Source organism: Mustelus asterias, chromosome 11, assembly GCF_964213995.1.
Source record: "Mustelus asterias chromosome 11, sMusAst1.hap1.1, whole genome shotgun sequence".
In the NCBI taxonomy this organism is placed as follows: Eukaryota; Metazoa; Chordata; class Chondrichthyes; order Carcharhiniformes; family Triakidae; genus Mustelus; species Mustelus asterias.
The window spans coordinates 104,648,334-104,668,948 of record NC_135811.1 but is presented as its reverse complement, the minus strand read 5'-3'; the positions used below and the strand labels follow the sequence as shown (position 1 = coordinate 104,668,948).

At 48.3% G+C, this 20,615-nt stretch overlaps 1 protein-coding gene across 8 annotated transcripts in view; it reads left to right on the top strand.

Moving 5' to 3' along the window:
* LOC144500760 (protein AF-10-like) overlaps window positions 1-20,615 on the top strand; it is a 213,661-nt gene that overhangs the window by 154,922 nt on the left and 38,124 nt on the right. For all 8 annotated transcript variants that reach the window (XM_078224169.1, XM_078224166.1, XM_078224162.1 and 5 more), the window contains 2 exons: window positions 5,342-5,511; window positions 16,409-16,526. In XM_078224169.1, coding sequence (XP_078080295.1) covers window positions 5,342-5,511; window positions 16,409-16,526 — 288 coding nt within the window. The remainder of the gene's footprint in view (window positions 1-5,341; window positions 5,512-16,408; window positions 16,527-20,615) is intronic.

Sequence of the window (20,615 nt, the reverse complement as noted above, 5' to 3'; positions counted from 1 at the left end):
CAGTAATGATGATCGTGACAACAATCATTGATTGTTGTAAAAAAAACCATCTGATTCACTGATGTCCTTTAGGGAAGGAAATCTGCTGTCCTTACCTGGTCTGGTCTACATGTGACTCCAGAACCACCACAATGTGGTTGACACTTTATTGCCCTCTGAAATGATATGGCTAGCCACAAAGTTCAAGTGAGATTAGAGATGGGCAACAAATGCTGGCCGTGCCAGTGACACCCACATCCTGTCAAATAATTTTTAAAAATCATGCTTCTCCTAATCATAGAATTTGCATTACAGACACAGCCAGCTGGTGTTTATCTGCTCCCCACAAACCTCCCCACGTCCCATTTTATCCAACCTTCTCAGCACATACTTTCTAATGCTTTATCTCTCACGTATTATCTTAAATGCATCAATGCTATTCGTCTCAACCACTCCCTGTGTTGGTCATAGAAATCATCATAGAATCCCTACAGTGCAGAAGAAGGCCATTCGGCCCATCGAGTCTGCACCAACTACAATCCCACCTAGGCCCTATTCCCGTAACCCACACATTTACCCCACTAATCCCTCTAACCTACACATCCCAGGTCACTAAGGGACAATTTAGCATGGCCAGTCAACCTAACCCGCACATCTTTGAACTGTGGGAGGAAACCGGAGCACCCGAAGGAAACCCACGCAAACATGGGGAAAACGTGGGGTAAACTTCGCACAGACAGTGACCCAAGCTGGGAATTGAACCCGGGTCTGGATTTATCAATAACAAGTTATATTCCCCCTTATATGCCCCCTTCAAAGACCACTTTATAAATGTAATTCTGCACCTATTTAAATTCTTCATGCATTGAAACTTTGACTTGCCTTGGTGACTGTACGGTGTCCCCTTCTCAATTCCACTCGCTGCCCCACAGAGATCATCATAGAATCCCTACAGTGCAGAAGGAGGCCATTCAGCCCATCGAGTCTGCACCCACCACAATCTCACCCAGGCCCTATTTGAATTTTCTAATTTGAATTTTCTTGAGTGCTCTCTTTAATAAAGTTTGCTTCTGCTCAAGTTGTTTTCTAAGAAAGAAGGGGGCGAATGTTACCGTCCCACCTGCCCGCCATGGGAATCGGAGCGGGCGAGGGGCGGACCACGGAAAGGTCTGTTGACCTCGGGTCACCCAAAATGTTCCTTTCCTCCATTCTTTGTTTTACCTGCTTTGTTCAACTACTTCCCGTGGAATTCATTACCACAGGAAGTAGTTGATGCCAAAACATTGGATGTATTCAAGAGGCGGCTGGATATAGCACTTGGGACGAACGGGATCAAAGGTTATGGGGAGAAAGCAGGATTAGGCTATTGAGTTGGACGATCAGCCATGATCGTAATGAATGGCAGAGCAGGCTCGAAAGGCCAAATGGCCTCCACTCCTATCTTCTATGTTTCTATGTTCAGTTCCCAAGGCTTCGGTGAGTTTATCTGAACCTTGTGTGTTCAGTTTCGTTCTGACGCTGATAGTTTCCGATGGAGCTCATCACCGACCTTGGCTTTTGTTGTTGGATTTTTGATGGTCAGTTTCTTTCCCCCCTCTATATTTGATGATCCCTGTCCCTCCCCCAAACAGCTTGAAGACCAGGTTATTCCTGCTATTCTCCTGGTGTGTACATCCGGCAATGGCCACTGGCCAGAAACTGGCGGCACAGTGGTTAGCACTGCTGCCCCACAGCTCGAGGGACCCGGGTTCAATTCCCGGCCTCGGGTCACTGTCTGTGTGGAGTCTGCACATTCTCCCCGTGTCTGCGTGGGTTTCCTCCGGGTGCTCCGGTTTCCTCCCACAGTCCAAAGACGTGCTGGTTGGTGCATTGACCGTGCTAAATTCTCCCTCAGTGTACCCGAACAAGGGCTGGACTGTGGCAACTAAGGGATTTTCACAGTAACATCATTGCAGTGTTAATGTAAGCCTACTTGTGACTAATAAATAAACTTTTTACTGTGCGGGGACCGTTTTAACCTAACCCTCGTCTCAATCCCAGTCTGGGAATTTAACAGGATGAGGTGCAGTGATCAGTCACTCTCAACTCCAATTGATTCACCATTGAAACCAAACCTACTGTTTCTGTGGGTTTCCTGACCAAATTGGTTGAAGATTAAACCCTTTGTTCTTTACTCCAGACTCTCCCAGACCAAGCAGAGCTAGGATCCAGTGAACGTTTCAATGGGTAGCACACTCACCTTTGAGTCACAAGGTTTAGGTTCCACCCCATGGCTTGAGCACAAAATAAGAAGTTTAACAACACCAGGTTAAAGTCCAACAGGTTTATTTGGTAGCAAAAGCCACACAAGCTTTCGAGGCTCTGAGCCCCTTCTTCAGGTGAGTGGGAATTCTGTTCACAAACAGAACTTATAAGACACAGACTCAATTTACATGAATAATGGTTGGAATGCGAATACTTACAACTAATCCAGTCTTTAAGAAACAAAACAATGGGAGTGGAGAGAGCATCAAGACAGGCTAAAAAGATGTGTATTGTAAAAGAGCACAAAAACCAAGGCTGCCTCTGCAATGGAGTATTGAGGGGGTGCCTCATTGTTCGAGGTGCCATCTTTCAGCCGAGTTGGTAAACCAGGGCCTTCTGGGTCCTCAATGGTGGACCCAAAGAATCCTAATACACTATTTAGAAGAGTTCTTCCGAGTGTCCTGGCCAATAGTCATCCCTCAATCAACTTCACCAATCAAGATGAAATGGCCATTATTGCGTTGCTGTTTGTGGGGGCTTGCTGTGTGTAATTTGGCTGCCACATTTCCTGCATTACAACTTTAAACAGTATATCAAAGATTGTAAAGTGCTTTGAGACATCCGGTCCAGTGCTTTTTAAATGCAAGTGTTTTCCAGTTTTTTTTGTTAATTCAGCAAAGATCTGGGATCAAACCCAGGAATTTTCCCACTCTGTGCAAATCAACTACTCAACAGGAAACATTCACAGAGAGATTGGGAAGCTTGTTTTGTTTATTAAAAACAATATTTTGGAGTAGGCCATTTAGGAGGGAGATGAGGAGACATTTGTTCCCCAAAGAGTGATGAGCCTGTGGAATTCATTACCACAGGAAGTAGTTGATGTCAAAACATTGACTGTATTCAAGAGGTGGCTGGATATAGCACTTGGGGAAAATAAGCACTTCATAGAACCCCTACAGTGCAGGAGGCCATTCGGCCCATCAAGTCTGCACCAACCACAATCACACCCAGACCCTATTCCCATAACCCCACATGTTTACCCTGCTAATCGCCCTGACATTCAGGTCAATTTAGCATAGCCAATCCACCTAACCCGCACATCTTTGGACTGTGGGAGGAAACCGGAGCACCCGGAGGAAGCCCACGCAGAGACAGGGAGAACGTGCAAACTCCGCACAGTGACCCAAGGTTGGAATTGAACCCGAGTCCCTGGCGTTGTGAGGCAGCAGTGCTAACCACTGTGCCACCGTGCTGCCAATGAGAATGGGATCAAAGGTTATGGGGAGAAAGCAGGATTAGGCTAATGAGTTGGATGATCAGGCATGATCGTGATGAATGGCGGAGCAGGCTCGAAGGGCCAAATGGCCTCCGCCTGCTCCTAATTTCTAAGTTTATTTTTTTCCCCCTGGGGAAGTACATTTTGCTCCATCCGGGTGGTAAAGGGGGATGCAGTCATGTTGCTGCGCGTGTAATCCAGAGAAATTGAGTTCAGATCCCACTGTGGTTGCTGCGGAATTCAAATTCAACTTGGTCAGTAGATCTGGAATCAAAAGTTGGTTTCGGCAACAGTGACCACGAAATGACTTCATTGTCATAAAAATCCATCTGGTTCACTCGTGTCCTTTAGGAAAGGAAATACGCCGTCCTTACCCAGTCTATAGGTGACTCGAGACCCACGCCAATGTGGATGAGACCTTGCCCCTCCCCCCTCTGTACTAGCTCAGCGAGAAACTTTGCAATTCCGGATGGATAATAAATAAACACTGGCTTCCCCAGTGATAGTTGAATAAATTAGTCCCACACTGAGCAACGTTCAGTGCTGAGTTACTCAATGAAGGTAAGGAGTCTCTCAGCAGGTGAAATTCACAGAGAGCCATCACACTTGGCTGGTCCCTTGTGCCTCTAAGCAGCCAGTGATCAGTGCATCTGTGGGGCGTGGACATGAGAAGCTGAGGGGAAAAATTGTGTTGGACATACTATTACAGAGAAAGGTGAAATATATCACTTTGCACAGCTTAAAAACTTCAACAATGTTCCACGGGCAGTTAGGTTTAAGATGATAGTCCACTGTTACTTTCATCATGGTGAGGTGAAAGGTTTTGGGTGTGAGAACAAAGACTCCAGTAGGGGTTCAGCATGTCCTGTGTGCAGTGTGTGGGTCAGGGTGGGATTGGGGGGGGGGGGATGTTTTGGGGTGGGGTTTCTCCTGATCTTCCAGGACTTGAGGTTTGTCATCCTCCAGCCTGTACTCCCAATGAGAGAGGTTTGAAACTGGAATCCTTCCCTCACTCTTTCAGCAGCTCCACATTGTTGCATCTGCACAAGTAGGGGAGATGGTAGCCTAGTGATATTATCGCTAGACTATTAATCCAGAAACTCAGATGGTGGAATTTGAATTCGATAAAAAATATCTGGAATTAAGAATCTACTGATGACCATGAAACCATTGTCGATTGTCGGAAAAACCCATCTGGTTCACTAATGTCCTTTAGGGAAGGAAATCTGCCGTCCTTACCTGGTCTGGACTACATGTGACTCCAGAGCCACAGCAATGTGGTTGACTCTCAAATGCCCTCCAAGGGCAACTAGGGATAGACAATAAATGCTGGCCAGCCAGTGACACCCATGCCCCATGAATGAATAAAAAAAAGTTGCTTCATTTGGCCCAAAGCTTGCGTTATCCCCATTCTTTCAGTTTTCTACTGCAGCTAATGGACTCTGGCTCCAGGAGAATCCCACTCCCATTTCGAGAAGTGGGGAAGTTTGTGAATAAGGCCCTCAATCAAATTCCATCTTTGGCAAATCAATAACCAGATTGCAACATAGGTTAGAACGCAGCAGAACCCACGAGCCTTCTTCCAGCGTATTAATCCCTCCATCTTCCTATCCCAACACCCAGCAAGTTCCTCCAGAGCAAATCCCGCCAGCCGGCCTCAGAATTCAAACCACAATCCCACATGCAATTAGCTAAGTGACGACCCTAATGTAACAAACCTATGTTTGAGTGGGGGTTTGGTCATCAGTGGCAGTGGGGTTTCCCCTCTGTTGGGTTTAATCCAGGGCTGTTCTCGTGTTACCAGCAGATGTCAGTCCCTGATGCTCTTCTCTGCCCTGACAGGTGTCTATGCGAATAAGGAAATTCCCTTGACTCTGAGTGGTGGAATGTTAGGAGCTGGATGCAGCACCCCTCTCTCCTCCAACATCCTCCCCCATCACCGGATGATGCACCTCAGCCGACCGTCGCTGCCTGGGAGCATGACTGCAACAGCCTCCATCACCTCCTCACAGGTAAGGCCCTTACTCCTGAAAAACTAGCTTCAGTTTTCCGTTCTCTCCGTGTGGTTGTTCCCTGATGTCTCTGCTCAGTAGGTAGCACTCCAACCTCCCATCCATTGACTCTGTCTACACTTGCTGCTGCCTCAGCAAAGCAGCCAGCATAATTAAGGACCCCACGCACCCCGGACATTCTCTCTTCCACCTTCTTCCATCGGGAAAAAGGTACAAAAGTCTGAGGACATGTACAGAAGAATGATCCCTGGAATGAAGAGCATGTCGTATGAGGAACGGTTGAGGACTCTGGGTCTGTACTCGATGGAATTTAGAAGGATGAGGGTGGATCTTATTGAAACTTACTGCGAGGTCAAGATAGAGTGGACCTGGAGAGGATGTTTCCACTAGTAGGAAAAACTAGAACCAGAGGGCACAACCTCAGGCTAAAGGGACGATCCTTTAAAACTAAGATGAGAAGGAATTTCTTCAGCCAGAGAGTGGTGAATATGTGGAACTCTTTGCCGCAGAAGGCTGTGGAGGCCAGGTCATTGAATGTCTTTAAGACAGAGGTAGATAGGTTCTTGATTAATAAGGGGATCAGGGGTTATGGAGAAAAGGCAGGAGAATGGGGATGAGAAAAATATCAGCCATGATTGAATGGCGGAGCAGACTCGATGGGCCGAGTGGCCTAATGCTGCTCCTATGTCTTATGGTCTTATGGTCTAAAACAGCTTCTCCCCTGCTGCCATCAGACTTTTGAATGGAACTACCTCGCATTAAATTGATCTTTCTTGACACCCTAACTATGACTGTAACACTGCATTCTGCACCCTCTCCTTTCCTTCTCTATGAACGGTATGTTTTTGTCTGTATAGCATGAAAGAAACAATACTTTTCACTGTATACTAATACATGTGACAATAATAAATCAAATCAAATCACTCTCCCCTTGGGGTCAGAAGGTTGTGAGGTCAAATCCCACTCCAGAGACTTGATCCAGGCTGACACTCCCAGGGCAGTACTGAAAGAGCACAGCACTGTCAGAGGGCTGAATTTCAGAGGAGACATTAGACTATTAGCTGGCCACAAAACACCCCATGGCATTATTTCAGAACAGAAAGAATTCTGTCTGTTGCTTGATTCAATATTGGTCCCATAACCAGCCTCTGAAAAAGTTTGTCCGGGAGTCATCACATTGCTGCTTGTGGAAGCTTCCTGTGCACACATTGGCTGCTGCATTTTCTGCTTGACACCAGGGATGACAGTCTAAGAAAGACTCTACAGGTTCTGAAGCACGTCGGCACTTCCTGGTGTTGTGGTCGGCACTATGTCAAGGTCAAAGGACTTTCGTTTGTAAAGCAGCAGGAAATAATCGCAGAAACCTACAGCAAAGGGTGGCGCAGTGGTTAGCACTGCTGCCTCACAGCGCCAGGGACCTGTGTTCAATACCGGCCTCGGGTGACTGTCTGTGTGGAGTCTGCACATTCTCCCCGTGTCTGTGTGGGTTTCCTCTGGGTTTCCTTCCACAGATGTGCAAGTTAGGCGGATTGGCCACAGTAAATTCCCCATTGGTGTTCAAAGATGTGTAGGTTAGGTAGATTGGCCTGTGGTAAATGATGTGGAGATGCCGGCGTTGGACTGGGGTAAACACAGTAAGAAGTTTAACAACACCAGGTTAAAGTCCAACAGGTTTATTTGGTAGCAAAAGCCACACAAGCTTTCGGAGCTCCAAGCCCCTTTTTCAGGTGAGTGGGAATTCTGTTCACAAACAGGGCATATAAAGACACAAACTCAATTTACATGAATAATGGTTGGAATGCGAATACTTACAACTAATCAAGTCTTTAAGAAACAAAACAACGTGAGTGGAGAGAGCATCAAGACAGGCTAAAAAGATGTGTATTGTCTCCAGACAAGACAGCCAGTGAAACTCTGCAGGTCCAGGCAACTGTGGGGGTTACAAATAGTGTGACATTAACCCAATATCCCGGTTGAGGCCGTCCTCGTGTGTGCGGAACTTGGCTATCAGTTTCTGCTCAGCGACTCTGCACCGTCGTGTGTCGCGAAGGCCGCCTTGGAGAACGCTTACCCGAATATCAGAGGCCGAATGCCCGTGACCCGTCACAGATTTTCACTCCATCTGACGAAGGGGCAGCGCTCCGAAAGCTTATGGTATTTGCTACCAAATAAACCTGTTGGACTTTAACCTGGTGTTGTTAAACTTCTTACTGTGGTAAATGCACAGGGTTCTGGGAATAGGGTGGAGGCGAGGGCCTGGGTAAGATGCTCTTTTGGAGAGTCTGTATAGACTGGATGGGCCACATGGCTTCTTTCTGTGCTGTAGGGATTCTATGGGAGGGACCGTTCAACCCATTGTGTACCAACAAGTAGCCATTCCCCGAGTCCAACTTTCTGGCTGTTTGTCCATAGCCTTGTAGGTTAAAGTTTATTTATCAGTGTCACAAGTCGGCTTACATTAACACTGCAATGAAGTTACTGTGGAAAATCCCTTAGTCAGCACACTCTGGCACCTATTCGGGACACTGAGGGAGAATTTAGCATAGCCAATGCACGTAACCAGCACATCTTTCAGACTGTGGGAGGAAACTGGAGTACCCGGAGGAAACCCACGCTGGCACAGGGAGAATGTGCATTCTCCGCACAGAGTCACCCAAGCCGTGAATCGAACCCGAGTCCCTTGCGCTGTGAGGCAGCAGTGCTAACCACTGTGCCAGTGTGCTGCGTGGACTGATGACCTGAAACCATGGTCGATTGTCGGGAAAACCCATCTGATTCACTAATGTCCTTTGGGGGAGGAAATCAGCCGTCCTTACCTGGTCTGGCCTACATGTGACTCCAGAACCACAGCAATGTGGTTGACTCTGTGATTAGGGATGGGCAACAAATGCTGGCCAGCCAGCGACGGATGTGTCCCACAAATGAATAAAAAATAAAAATTTCACTTGCTCATCCCGAAGTGGACAGTTAATTTTCCTCTTCACTTCCCTGAGAGTCCCACTCTGTGGCCTGGTCAACATTACATTAACACTGCAATGAAGTTACTGTGGAAAATCCCTTAGTCGGCACACTCTGGCACCTGTTCGGGGACACTGAGGGAGAATTTAGCATGGCCAATGCACATAACCAGCACATCTTTCAGACTGTGGGAGGAAACCGGAGCACCCGGAGGAAACCCACGCAGACACAGGGAGAACGTGCAGACCCCGCACAGGGTGCGCAGTGGTAAGGGAGCTCCGAAAGCTTGTGTGGCTTTTGCTACCAAATAAACCTGTTGGACTTTAACCTGGTGTTGTTAAACTTCTTACAACATTTACCCCTCAGCCGACACCACCAAGTGAACAGGTTGTCTGCCTATTTACGTCACTGATTTTGCGGGATCAAAATCACGTACTTTGCGGCACATGATTGCCACGTTACCAGCGAGGCTGCCCGTCAGTAATGTTTCAGTGGCTGGGAAGTGCTTTGGGAAGTCTTCGGGTTGTGAGCGGCGCTATATAAATGCGAGTTGTCCTTTTGTAAGGCCGCCTCCTGTACTGTTCAACTCGGTGGCGAGTGACGCTGGCCAACTTATCAGCTGTTTTCAGCCAGACCCATATCAGAGCATGAGCTGTGAAGAGCTCCCCAAGCAATCCTAATGTTTTAGCGTTTTGTGTGTTGATTTTCTAGCCCTCAGTGAGTTGGGTGAGGATTTAATGGGTTGGTGAGTGGGGAAGGCGGAGGTTACACTGAGCTGGGTTAGAGTATGGGGTGCCACCTACTGGTTAAACGAAGCTGTGGGTTCAGGAAGTGCAATTTCAATACATGACCCTCCATCTGACCTGCCTCAAAACCACGATTAACCCTTACTTTGCTGGGAAGTGAAGGTGCAGAGAATGCGAAAGGCAGTCTGGGCAATCAGCTGTGATACTCGGAAGTTCAGAAGAACGAGAGGTGATCTCGTTGAAGCTCACAAGATTTGGAAGGGGCCTTGACAGGATCGATACTGAGAGGGTTGTTTCCCCTGGCTGGGGAATCTCCGTAAGAAGTCTAACAACACCAGGTTAAAGTCCAACAGGTTTATTTGGCAGCAAATGCCACTACCTTTCGGAGCGCTGCTCCTTCGTCAGGTGGAGTGGGAGATGTGCTCACAAACAGGGCATACAGAGACACAAACTCAATTTACAGAATAATGAATAATGGGGGGGAATCTCCAACATGGGGCAGTCTCAGGATAAGGAGATAATCATTTAGGGCTGAAATGAGGAGAAATTGCTTCACCCAAAGGGTTGCGAATCTTAGGAATTCTCTACCCCAGAGGGTTGTGAATGCTCCATCGTTGAATATATTCAAGGCAGAGTTTTTTAAAGTTTATTTATGAGTGTCACAAGTAGGCTGACATTAGCACTGCAATGAAGTTACTGTGAAAATCCTCTAGTCGCCACACTCCGGCGCCTGTTCGGGTACACTGAGGGAGAATTTAGCATGGCCAACACACCTAACCAGCACGTCCTTCAGACTGTGGGAGGAAACTGGAGTACGCGGAGGAAACCCACACAGACACGGAGAGAGAACGTGCAAACTCTGCACAGATAGTGACCTAAGCCAGGAATTGTACCCAGGTCCCTGGCGCTGTGAGGCAGCAGTGCTAACCACTGTGCCACCGTGCTGCCCTGTATAGTAATCAGTAGCAGGAGTGAAGGACTTGTGGTGCAGTGGCAGCGTCCCTACCTCTGGGCGAGAAGCTCCAGGTTCAAGTCCCAAGGCAGGACTGGTTGGCCATGGGAGGAGTGTTCAGGATGTGGTTCAGTGGGCCAATAATCCATCCATCACCTCACCACTGTTCCCCAAAGAAAGAAACTCGTGCGTGAAGCTACGCTGAAGAAAAGTAGTGGGAATTCTGCTTAATCCCCTTCCCTCCCCGTCTCAACCCCCGTGTAATTATGACTAAATAGAAGTCCCCTACAAGCAGCTGGGCTGGGAACAGCGAGCTGTGGAGGGAGCCCGGCCCCTCACTGATCCTCCAGCTCCATTCTACCTCAGAACAGAACAGTGTTCGTGTCAACCGAGCTATACAACGCTGCCAATATTTTGGCAAATGCAGAGACAGAAGTGCTGTGGGGTGTTTGGGGTGTTGGGTGGGTGGCGGGAGAGGGGATGGATTGGCTGCATGGTGGGGAAGAAGGAATGAGAGGGTTAAGGTCTGTGATTGAGAGGGGGACAGAATTGGAGGAGCCACATTTGCCTGGTCTCTGCTGACCTCAGAACAAGGAAAGCAAATCCATCTGCTTTGTGAAGTGTCGTTAACTCGAGTACGGTTTTAAAAAGAAAAGCCTCAAAGTTCGTGGAATAAACTTGGGTGATTTGCAGCAGAGATGTAGAGAGAGAGAGAAAGCAGCCCTCGACGCAGCAAGAAGCGTGCAATTGTCCCCCCAACCCGCTGCTCAGTTTAAAGAGGTGTTGGACAGGAAATGATGAGATGTGGTCGCAGTTCGTAAAGCATCCTGACGCAGACTCCTCAAAGGAGTTTGTAAAGTACAGTTTAAAAATAAAAGCCTTCGCAAACATCTGGAAGCCATTTACAAGTCGGGGAGAGCTTGTGGACTCTTTTCGCATTTTATGGTGCTTTAGCTCGAATCAGTATCACCGACTTTGAGACTATAACTTTACCCGGGGCTAGTGGGGCCGGGGCTAGTGGGGCCGGGGCTAGTGGGGCCGGAGCCGGGGCAAACAACAATGACCACTTGCCTGTATAGAGAGAGAGGGTTTTCCATGACCTCGGGACATCCCAAAGTGCCTCACAGCCAAAGATGTACTTTTGAAGTGTAGCTACTCTTGCAGTGTCATAAGTGTGGCAACCAATTTGTGCACAGCAAGCTCCCACAAGCAGGAATGTGATAACGAGCAGATAATCTGTTTTTGTGATGTTGATTGAGGGATAAATATTGGCCAGGACGATCTTTCTCTGTACCCCAGAGGAAAGACGGGGGGGGGGGGGGATTCGATTTAAATTCTCATCTGAAAGACCATAGCTCCGATGTAGCAGCACTCCCTCAGCACTGCACGTGAGTGTCAGCCTTGATTTTTGTGCTCCGATCTCTGCTACGAAGGCTAAATTCTCAACTGTTTAACTAGGACACGAGTGCCAACAACTGAGTAACAAGAAAAAGAACAAGGAGGTCTACTGGCATCGTGGTCAACATTCATCCATTGACTAATATCATCATCATAAGTCAGCTAGATACTTATCGCCATGACTATTTTGTGATATTTACTGGATTCCTAGATAACATCAGTGACTGTAGTTCAAAGATAATCAATTGACAATAGCCTCGGGACAGCCTAAAGATATAGAAAGCACGAGATTAATGCACGCCATCCACTTTGAAGCAAAGCGGACAATTTCTGAGTTTGTAAAGCCACCCTGTTAAGAGGAGTGATTTATATATTGACAAATGCACTCACACAGATGTAAGCACATTCATCTCCGATGATGATGTGAAGAGGAATGTCCCATATACCGACATGCAACCACACACGCGTGTGTTTGGTTTATTGTAAATGCTTTTCAGTTTATGAATCATGAATCTATTCGTGGGCCTGTGAATGCTTCTTTCTAGAAAGAGCGGGTAATACACGGTGTCACTCAGGAGATTAAATGGGTCTGACGTGAGATTTATTGTTGGCTGTGTAACTTCGAAATGAAAGCTGAAATAGAACTCGGGGTTGAGCAGTCACCGACCAGGATAGTTCAGATGCTGGGACGTCCCTCCCCATCATCAGGAGAACAGGTGGGGAACACACCCCAGCGACTACCAGGCCAGAAGTTTAAAGTTTATTTATTAGCGTCACAAGTAAGGTTTACATTAACGCTGCAATGAAGTCACTGTTAAAATCCCCGAGTCGCCACACTCCGGCGCCTGTTCAGGTACACTGAGCAAGAATTTAGCATGGCCAATGTATCTAACCAGCACGTCTTTCAGACTGTGGAAGGAAACTGGAGCACCCGGAGGAAACCCAGGCAGACACGGGGAGAACGTGCAAACACCGCAAGGACAGTGACCCAAGCTGGGAATCGAACCCGGGTCCCTGACGTTGTGAGGCAGCAGTGCTAACCACTGTGCCACCGTGCTGCCCAGGGAAGTGGCGGCAGAAGTTAGTTGAAAAGGGGGCTTCTCATGCAGACCCCCAACCCTAAGCCTAATCCCGAATATTTTCAGGTTTTCCCGTATCTGGAAAATCCTCCCGCCCGCCTAAACATTCCGGCTGGGTGAGAAACGGACCGTACGTAACTGGCCACTTGAGGGCTAACTTTGGGCAAAAGGGCTGGTGGCCCATCTGAGACCTCACCCGCCCCGGCGTGAGGTCACGGAGAGGTCGGAGCGGGCAGGAACCCAACGGGAAACCCATCCGTGTTATTTCACACTCCTGCCCTACTCCTACCCCCACCTAAAAACCTGCTGACGGGGGAGGGTGAAATTCAGGCCACTCGGACACTGGTCAAGCTTCTTACAAAAAAAAAGAAGCAAGATGGATGAAATATTGACGCACAATATCATAATTGGAGCTACTGAACTGTGTGGGATTCTGGCAGTTTGAGATTTTTGAAGATCGAGGCACATGATAGCATCCCTTTAGTGAGCTGGTCCTCAATGAGAGAGTCTCTCTGCATTTCTGTTTTGAACTTGTGATTCTGGAGTATCTGGGACTTTACACGGTAGTTTTGAGGATCACGTTCCGTGATTCCATACATTTTTCCTTGACAACTTGCTGGACTCACTGATACGAAAGCAAACTTTGGCCTGGCTCTTAAGAATATTCTTTCACTGAATGGAATTTGACAAAATTGTGCTTGAAGATTATGGCCGGAATTTTGTTCGTCCGTCCCGCCTGCCACGGGAATCGGAGTGGGCGAGGGGCGGACAATGGAAAGGTCCGTTGACCTCGGGCGGGATTTTACGGTTTCGGGACAAGCGAGGCTGTAAAGTCCGGCCCAGTGTGTTGAGATGGACCAACTTGGAAAAGTAATAAGTCGAACTAAAGAAACGAAATATAGGCTTGCATTTACATAGCGCCTTTCACCTGGATTTGTGCTCAAGTCTCTAGAGTGGGATTTGAACCTACAGCTGCGTAACTCAAAGTCGAGAGTGCTTCTCTGAGCCAGGGTTTTCAAAAGCAGTGGATCAGTAAGTGCTCGGGTAATGTGCAGGAAGATGCATTAAACAGAGCCAAAATTGGGCGGCATGGTGGCACAGTGGTTAGCACTGCTGCCTCACAGTGCCAGGGTCCCAGGTTCAACTCCAGCATTGGGTCAGAGTCTGCGCAGATGGCACGTTCTCCCCTTGTCTGCGTGGGGTTTCCTCTGGGTGTTTCCTCCCACAGTCCAAAGATGTGCGGGTTAAATTGATTGGCCAAGCTAAATTGACTGTTGTGTCAGGGGTATTAGCAGAGTTAATGTGTGGGGTTGCGGGAATAGGGCCTGGGTGGGATTGTGGTTGGTGCAGACTTTATGGGCCAAATGGCCTCCTCCTGCACTTTAGGGATTCTATTCTATGATTGGGCTCTGAATGGACTTGGTTCGATGGGCTGAATGGCTTCTTCTTGCTCTCGATTTTATTGCCTTTCCTGATGAAAGTGGATGGGACGGTTACATCAGGCGAGTTACTATTTCTGCCTTCTCACTGCCTCCTATCACCCTGCAATTAACACTCTGTTAGTTTTGACACAAGCAGTTCCAATGCCATCTCCTTGCCTGAAAATAATATGCAATTCTGTTGGAGTATTAATCCCATCTCCAATTGGTTGCCTTGCCTATTTTTTTTCTAACGTGCAGCCAGTACACAGAATGTATTTAAACGTTTATAGCAGGGTCAGATTTATAACCTTTTTATGTAGCTTGTGCAAGTGTTTTATTTTTATTGGCGCTACTGAACGCGCAGATGAGAGACTGCTGCAGTGGGGAAACCTTTGATTGAGAGCAATCCATTATTTACAAGGGAGTCCATCCCAAACCTGCCTCTTAAAAGGGAAACCTCACCGTCAGGGTTCCACTTAAAAGTCAAACGAAATGAAACACAACTGCAAACGAGCTAATCTATTCTGAGTGCACTTCCCAATTTAAAACCAAGCCATAAACGAACGGTTACTGCTTCTGACGCACACCCAGTGGCTCGTGCAGACTGGCACCAGGTCTGGACTGCCGCAGTTGGGGCCACAAGACAGACAATTAGCTTCAGTGCTACTGGGCCCAGGGCCGGGGGTGGCTTAACCAAGGGCCGGGGGTGGCTTAACCAAGGGCCGGACTCCCTCGCTCCTGATCATTAGCCAGTGACCACTGAGGAAAGAGGAGATGATTCCATCATTAGTCATGTAGATTATTACTGCCTCAATCTGTATATTAAAGAACGGCTCTCCAAGATGCCTTCCCAAGGAGGCACAGTGGTTAGCACTGCTGCCTCACAGCGCCAGGGACCTGGGTTCGATTCCCGATCTGGCTCACTGTCTGTGTAGAGTCTGCACGTTCTCCCCGTGTCTGCGTGGGTTTCCTCCGGGTGCTCCGGTTTCCTCCCACAGTCTGAAAGACGTGCTGGTTAGGGTGCATTGGCCGTGCTAAATTCTCCTTCAGTGTACCCGAACAGGCGCCGGAGTGTGGCGACAGGGGATTTTCACAGTAACTTCATTGCAGTGTTAATGTAAGTCTACCTGTGGCACTAATAAGTTTAAAATATTAAACTTAAACAGTGCTACTGAGCATAAGGTTGGGGATGGCTTAACCAATAGAAAGAATGGGCTCTTAGAACAATAGAACCCCACAGTGCAGAAGGAGGCCATTCAGCCCATCATGTCTGCACTGACCACAATCCCACCCAGGCCCTATTCCCATAGCCCCACATATTTACCCTGCTAATCCCCTGACACTAGGGGCAATTTATCATGGCCAATCTACCTAACTTGCACATCTTTGGACTGTGGAAGGAAACCGGAGCACCCGGAGGAAACCCACGCAGACTCTCTCGCTCCCGATCATGAAACAGCGACCAGTGAGGAAAGAGGAGATGATTCCATGCTTAGTCATGTAGACTGATACTGTCTCAACCTGCATATTAAAGAACAGGTCTTTAAAATCCCTTCCCTTAGTGAAGAGAGGAATAATTAACGTCAAGATTTGTTTTCTCAACTTCAGTTACTTTTTTGTTCAGAGGTTTTCGATCAGTCAGAGCGATGAGGATGTAATGAGTGTCAGCAATGAAGCGAAATACATCTCCAAACAACAATTTGGGAGATTTTTTTCGTAATGAGTAGATTGTTGGTTTTTCTGTCTGCTCAGTTCATGCCTACATAAGGGGAGTTTTTCTGTTGTCTGAAAAGGAAGAATGTGCAGGGTTGCGGGGCGATGGTGGGAGGAATGACACCGGGTGAACAGCGCAGTTGGAGACCTGGGTGCGGAGACAGTGTGCCGAATGTTGTGTCACAGTTCTGTGATTCTTTTTTCAAATATATAAAATGGTGGAAGCATTTGGAGAGACCTCGGAAAGTTGCTCCACAGAGACATTTAGTGGCCAATGATTGCAACTACATGGTGATGGTTGAAAATTTAAATGGGAGCGTTTGATGTGGTGATTTCACAATCGAAAATGTGACAAGCTGTGAACAGACAACAATTTCTGTAAACAGGAAATGTACGGCCCATGAAAAATTTTAAATGTCAAGATTTTTCAGCATTTACAAGGGAATTGTACTCAATGAAAACATTTTCTTCCGTGTGTTCTTGGGTCTCCTTTAGAGGAGATTGAAGAGTGTTGGAAGGTGCATGGAGAGAGAGCTGTTCCTCACTATAGAAAAAATAAAATGAGATGTTCCATCAACACCTTTACTTGGCAATGTCACACCCTAACACTGGAATGCTTTCTTTATGCAGGTGTTTTCCTTACCTGGTTCATCATATAATCTCACTCCTTCCAATGTCTTTGGAGGACCGATTACCCCTGGTTCTTCCATTACGTCGCTGCTAAACCCAGTGGAAAGCAGTCAAACAGGTAGGTGGCAATAATAGAATCGCCGGAGTGCCGAAAGAGGCCATTCGGCCCATCAAGTCTGCGCCGACTCTCCAAACGAGCAGCTTACCCAGGCCCACAACCCTGCCCTATACCCGTAACCCTATGCATTGTATCATGGCTACTCCATCTAATCTTCACATCTTTTGGACACGAAGGGGTAATTTTAACAATTTATCTGTTTGGACTGGGGGAGGAAACCCACGCAGACACTGGGAGAACGTGTGAACGCCATACGGACAGTCACTCACATTGAACCCAGGTTCCTGGCGCTGTGAGGCAGCAGTGCTAACCACTGTGCCACCTTGCCGCCATGTTTCACATTTCTCCTGAACACTGTGCTGCTCCAAGAGAGGCGTTTCGGGCCGGATGTGCTCCCGTCTTGGCATGTTTGAAGGTCGGGCAGCTTGTCAGGGCATCATGCCCACTGCCTGCCCCTGCCCCCACCCCAATTAAATGAGGAACAGGGGAGCCGTAGGGGAGCCGTTGGGCAGCTCAGTTAAAGAACACTGAAGAGCCTGAACCTGCTGCCCCTTCCTCCCCCGCCCCCCTCCCTCCCCCATTCGCCAAAGCCTGCCTTGGACCTGCCTCGTGCTGTGTTGGACTGCCTGTAGTTCTACCAGTGGCCACCGCTTCCAGTGGAGCTGCAGGGACTACGGAACTGTTGACCATCCAATGTCCCGGCAGCCCTCTAAGGCGGGACGTCCTCACGAGAGAGTGGAGGGGAAGTCCCACCTCCAACCACTTCATGCTGTGGGGCAACCACTGGGACTGTGGGTGGACCCCCCATTGATCGTGGGTACTGCGAAATCCCATTAAATCCAGGCCTTTGGAGCAGAAATGGCCCAACTGCAACAAGCTCAAAACGCTGAGGCAAATCTCTTCTGTTTATAGTTAGCCTTTCTATTTTGTGGTTTGTCTCTTTGATTTTTATAGGCCTGGAGGTTTGGAAAAGATTCATTTGTGAATAAATCCTAAATCAGAACATCTGTTGGTCTCGGGGGCTAGAGATGTCTACACACATGGATGGTGGTTTAGTGGTGAGGTCACAGGGCTAGTAAACCCCGACTAATGCTCTGGGCAGGTGGGCTCAAAGCTCACCATGACAACTGGTAGAATTTAAATTCAATTAATTAATAAAATTTGTAATTAAAAACTAGTCTCAGTAGCTATGGAACTACTGCTAAGTGCCCTCCAGGGAAGGGAGCCTGCTGTCCTTAACTGGTCAGATCAGCAGCAGTGTGCAAGCTGCCCTCTGATACAGCCTAGTCAAGGACAATTAGGGATGGGCAACACATGGGCCTTGCCAGTGACACTAACATCCCATGAGATTTTTAAAAGCACTCATAGTAACATAAATTTAATTTTTATATGCAGTTAAGTGGTCTTTCCTCTCCCTCTCCCTCTCTCTCTCTCTCTGCTCTCCTCCTACCTCTTCTTTGCTCCCAGAGTCCTGGCCCAATGATCTGGAGATACTGGCTGGAATTCTCCAATCTCGCCGACAGCTCAGATTCTCCAGTCCCGCTGCAGTGAACAGAGATTTGGCTGAGCCAAATTCTCCATTCTTGCTGGCAGCAATGGTGGGGTGTTCGATATTGGAGAATTCCGGCCATCAGTTCAAATCCTACCTGATTTACCCTGCTAATCCCCTGACACTAGGGGCAATTTATCATGGCCAATCTACCTAACCCGCACATCTTTGGACTGTGGAAGAAAACCGGAGGGTCATTTCCCAGCGGGAAAGGTAAAACTCAGTCACATCATATTGAGAGATGGTGGCGTGTTGGGAATGCCACTGGAGTAGGAATCCAGAGGCCCAGGCATGGGTTTAACTCCCATCATGGCAACTGGTGGAATTTAAATTCAATTAGTAAATTTGGAATTATAAAGCTAGTCTCAGAAATAATGACCACGAACAACTGTCAACGATTGTTGTAAAAACCCATCTGGTTCACTAATGTCCTTTAGGGAAGGAAATCTGCCGTTCTTGCCCGGTCTGGCCTACATGTGACTCCAGACACACACAAATGTGGTTGACTCTCAACTGCCCCCCTGAAATGACCTCAGAAGCCACTGAAAGCAAGGGGCAAATGGGATGGGCAAAAAATGCTGGTCTTGCCAGCAATGCCCACATTCCATCAAATAACCAAAATACACATTCAATAAAATTAGAATCATAGAATCCCTACAGCGCAGAAGGAGGCCATTTGGCCCATCAATCCTGCACCGACAACAATCCCACCCAGGCCCTATCCTCATAACCGTCATGTTTACCCTGCTAATCCCCCTGATACTACGGGACAATTTAGAATGGCCAATCCACCTTACCAGCACATCTTTGGACTGTGGGGGGAAAACGGAGCACCCGGAGGAAACCCACGCAGACACAAGGAGAATGTGCAAACTCCACACAGACAGTGGCCCGAGGCTGGAATTGAACCAGGATCGCTGGAGCGGTCAGGCAGCAGATTAAATTAATTTAATCTTAGATGCAGCTAATTGGTCTCGCCCTCCTGCCTTTCTTCTTTGCTTCCTCCTCTCCCCTAGTTCTCTTCTCTTCCCTGTTCCCTTGTGCACCTCTGCAATCGCCGCCACTCTCCATCTCCGAGCACCGCCGCTCTCCCCCGGCGCCCGCCGCCGCTCTCCCCCGGCGCCCGCCGCCGCTCTCCCCCGGCGGCACAGGCTGGCACTGTCAGGCTGCGCATGCCCAGGGGCACCACCCCCCTCCGTCACCCAACCCCCTGGGGGGGCCCCAATTGCCCCCCACCCTTCACTCCGGCGGGGTCTCCCTCGGGTTCCCCGGACGCAGGGAGCTAATCTGAATCCCGCCAAAATGAAGTATTCCTGGCGGGGTGGGAGATGCTATTGGGCCCGGCAAGTTCCGTGCCGGACCCCGATAATGACATTAAAATAGATTTAAAATAACTTTAAAACAGATTGAAATCACTTACCCCTCTTCCTGCCAGTTTCCAGCACAGAACGCATGTGCGGATCCCGCAAAATGACCGAGACGCTCATCTCCCGACCCGACCCGCCAGAAAATGTGCGGGTGGCGATGGGAGAATCGCCCCCCTCGTGTTCACAGGGCAGTCACTCTGCTTTTGCTTCACTTCCATGATTTATGCTGGGCCCCACAAGGAAATAGTTTGGACCTGATTTTTGTCCAGTTACAAAATTCATTCTCCTCACACGAGCACCTTTTCAAACAGAATTTTGTTTTGGAATTTGGCAGCTCATCCTTGTCTATTGCTACAACGAACCGGGGAAATCATAGAATCCCCACAGTGCAGAAGGAGGCCATTCAGCCCATCGAGTCTGCACCAACCACAATCCCACCCAGGCCCCATTCCCGTAACCCCACATATTTATCCTGCTAATCCCCTGAAACTAGGGGCAGTTTAGCATAGCCAATCAACCTCGCCCTCACATCTTTGGACTGTGGGTGGAAACCGGAGCACCCGGAGGAAACCCATGCAGACACGGGGAGAACGTGCAAACTCCACGCAGACCCAAGCCGGGAATTGAAACCAGGTCCCTGGCGCTGTGAGGCAGCAGTGCTAACCACTGTACCACCGTGCCACCCCATTATGAATACTTGGGACCGAGTAAAAAGACTGTAATTTATTCCAAGGGCTGAAATAATGGCATCGGCCACCAGGGTGAAATGCACTTACTGTAAGCAGCTCTGTAACTTTCTCCAGCCCTTTGAGGTATCTACACTAATACAATCCTGTCATCTTGCGTATCCTGGATTTTCATCGCCCCACTTCTGGTGACCAGGCCTTTAGCTGCCTGAGATCCCTTCCCTAAATATTGTTACAACCATACCTCTCCCTTAATAAACCTACCAGCTTGACCCAGCTTTTGATCACCTGTCCTAATGTGGCTTGGTGTCAAATTGTCATTGACAATACCTCCCTGAAGCATCTTGGAATGTTTATACCACATTAAAGGTGCTATATAATTGCAAGTTTTTGTGGTCTGAGAGACGGTGGCACCGTGGTCAGCACTGCTGCTTCACAGCGCCAGGGAGCCGGGTTTGATTCCCGGCTTGGGTCACTGTCTGTGCAG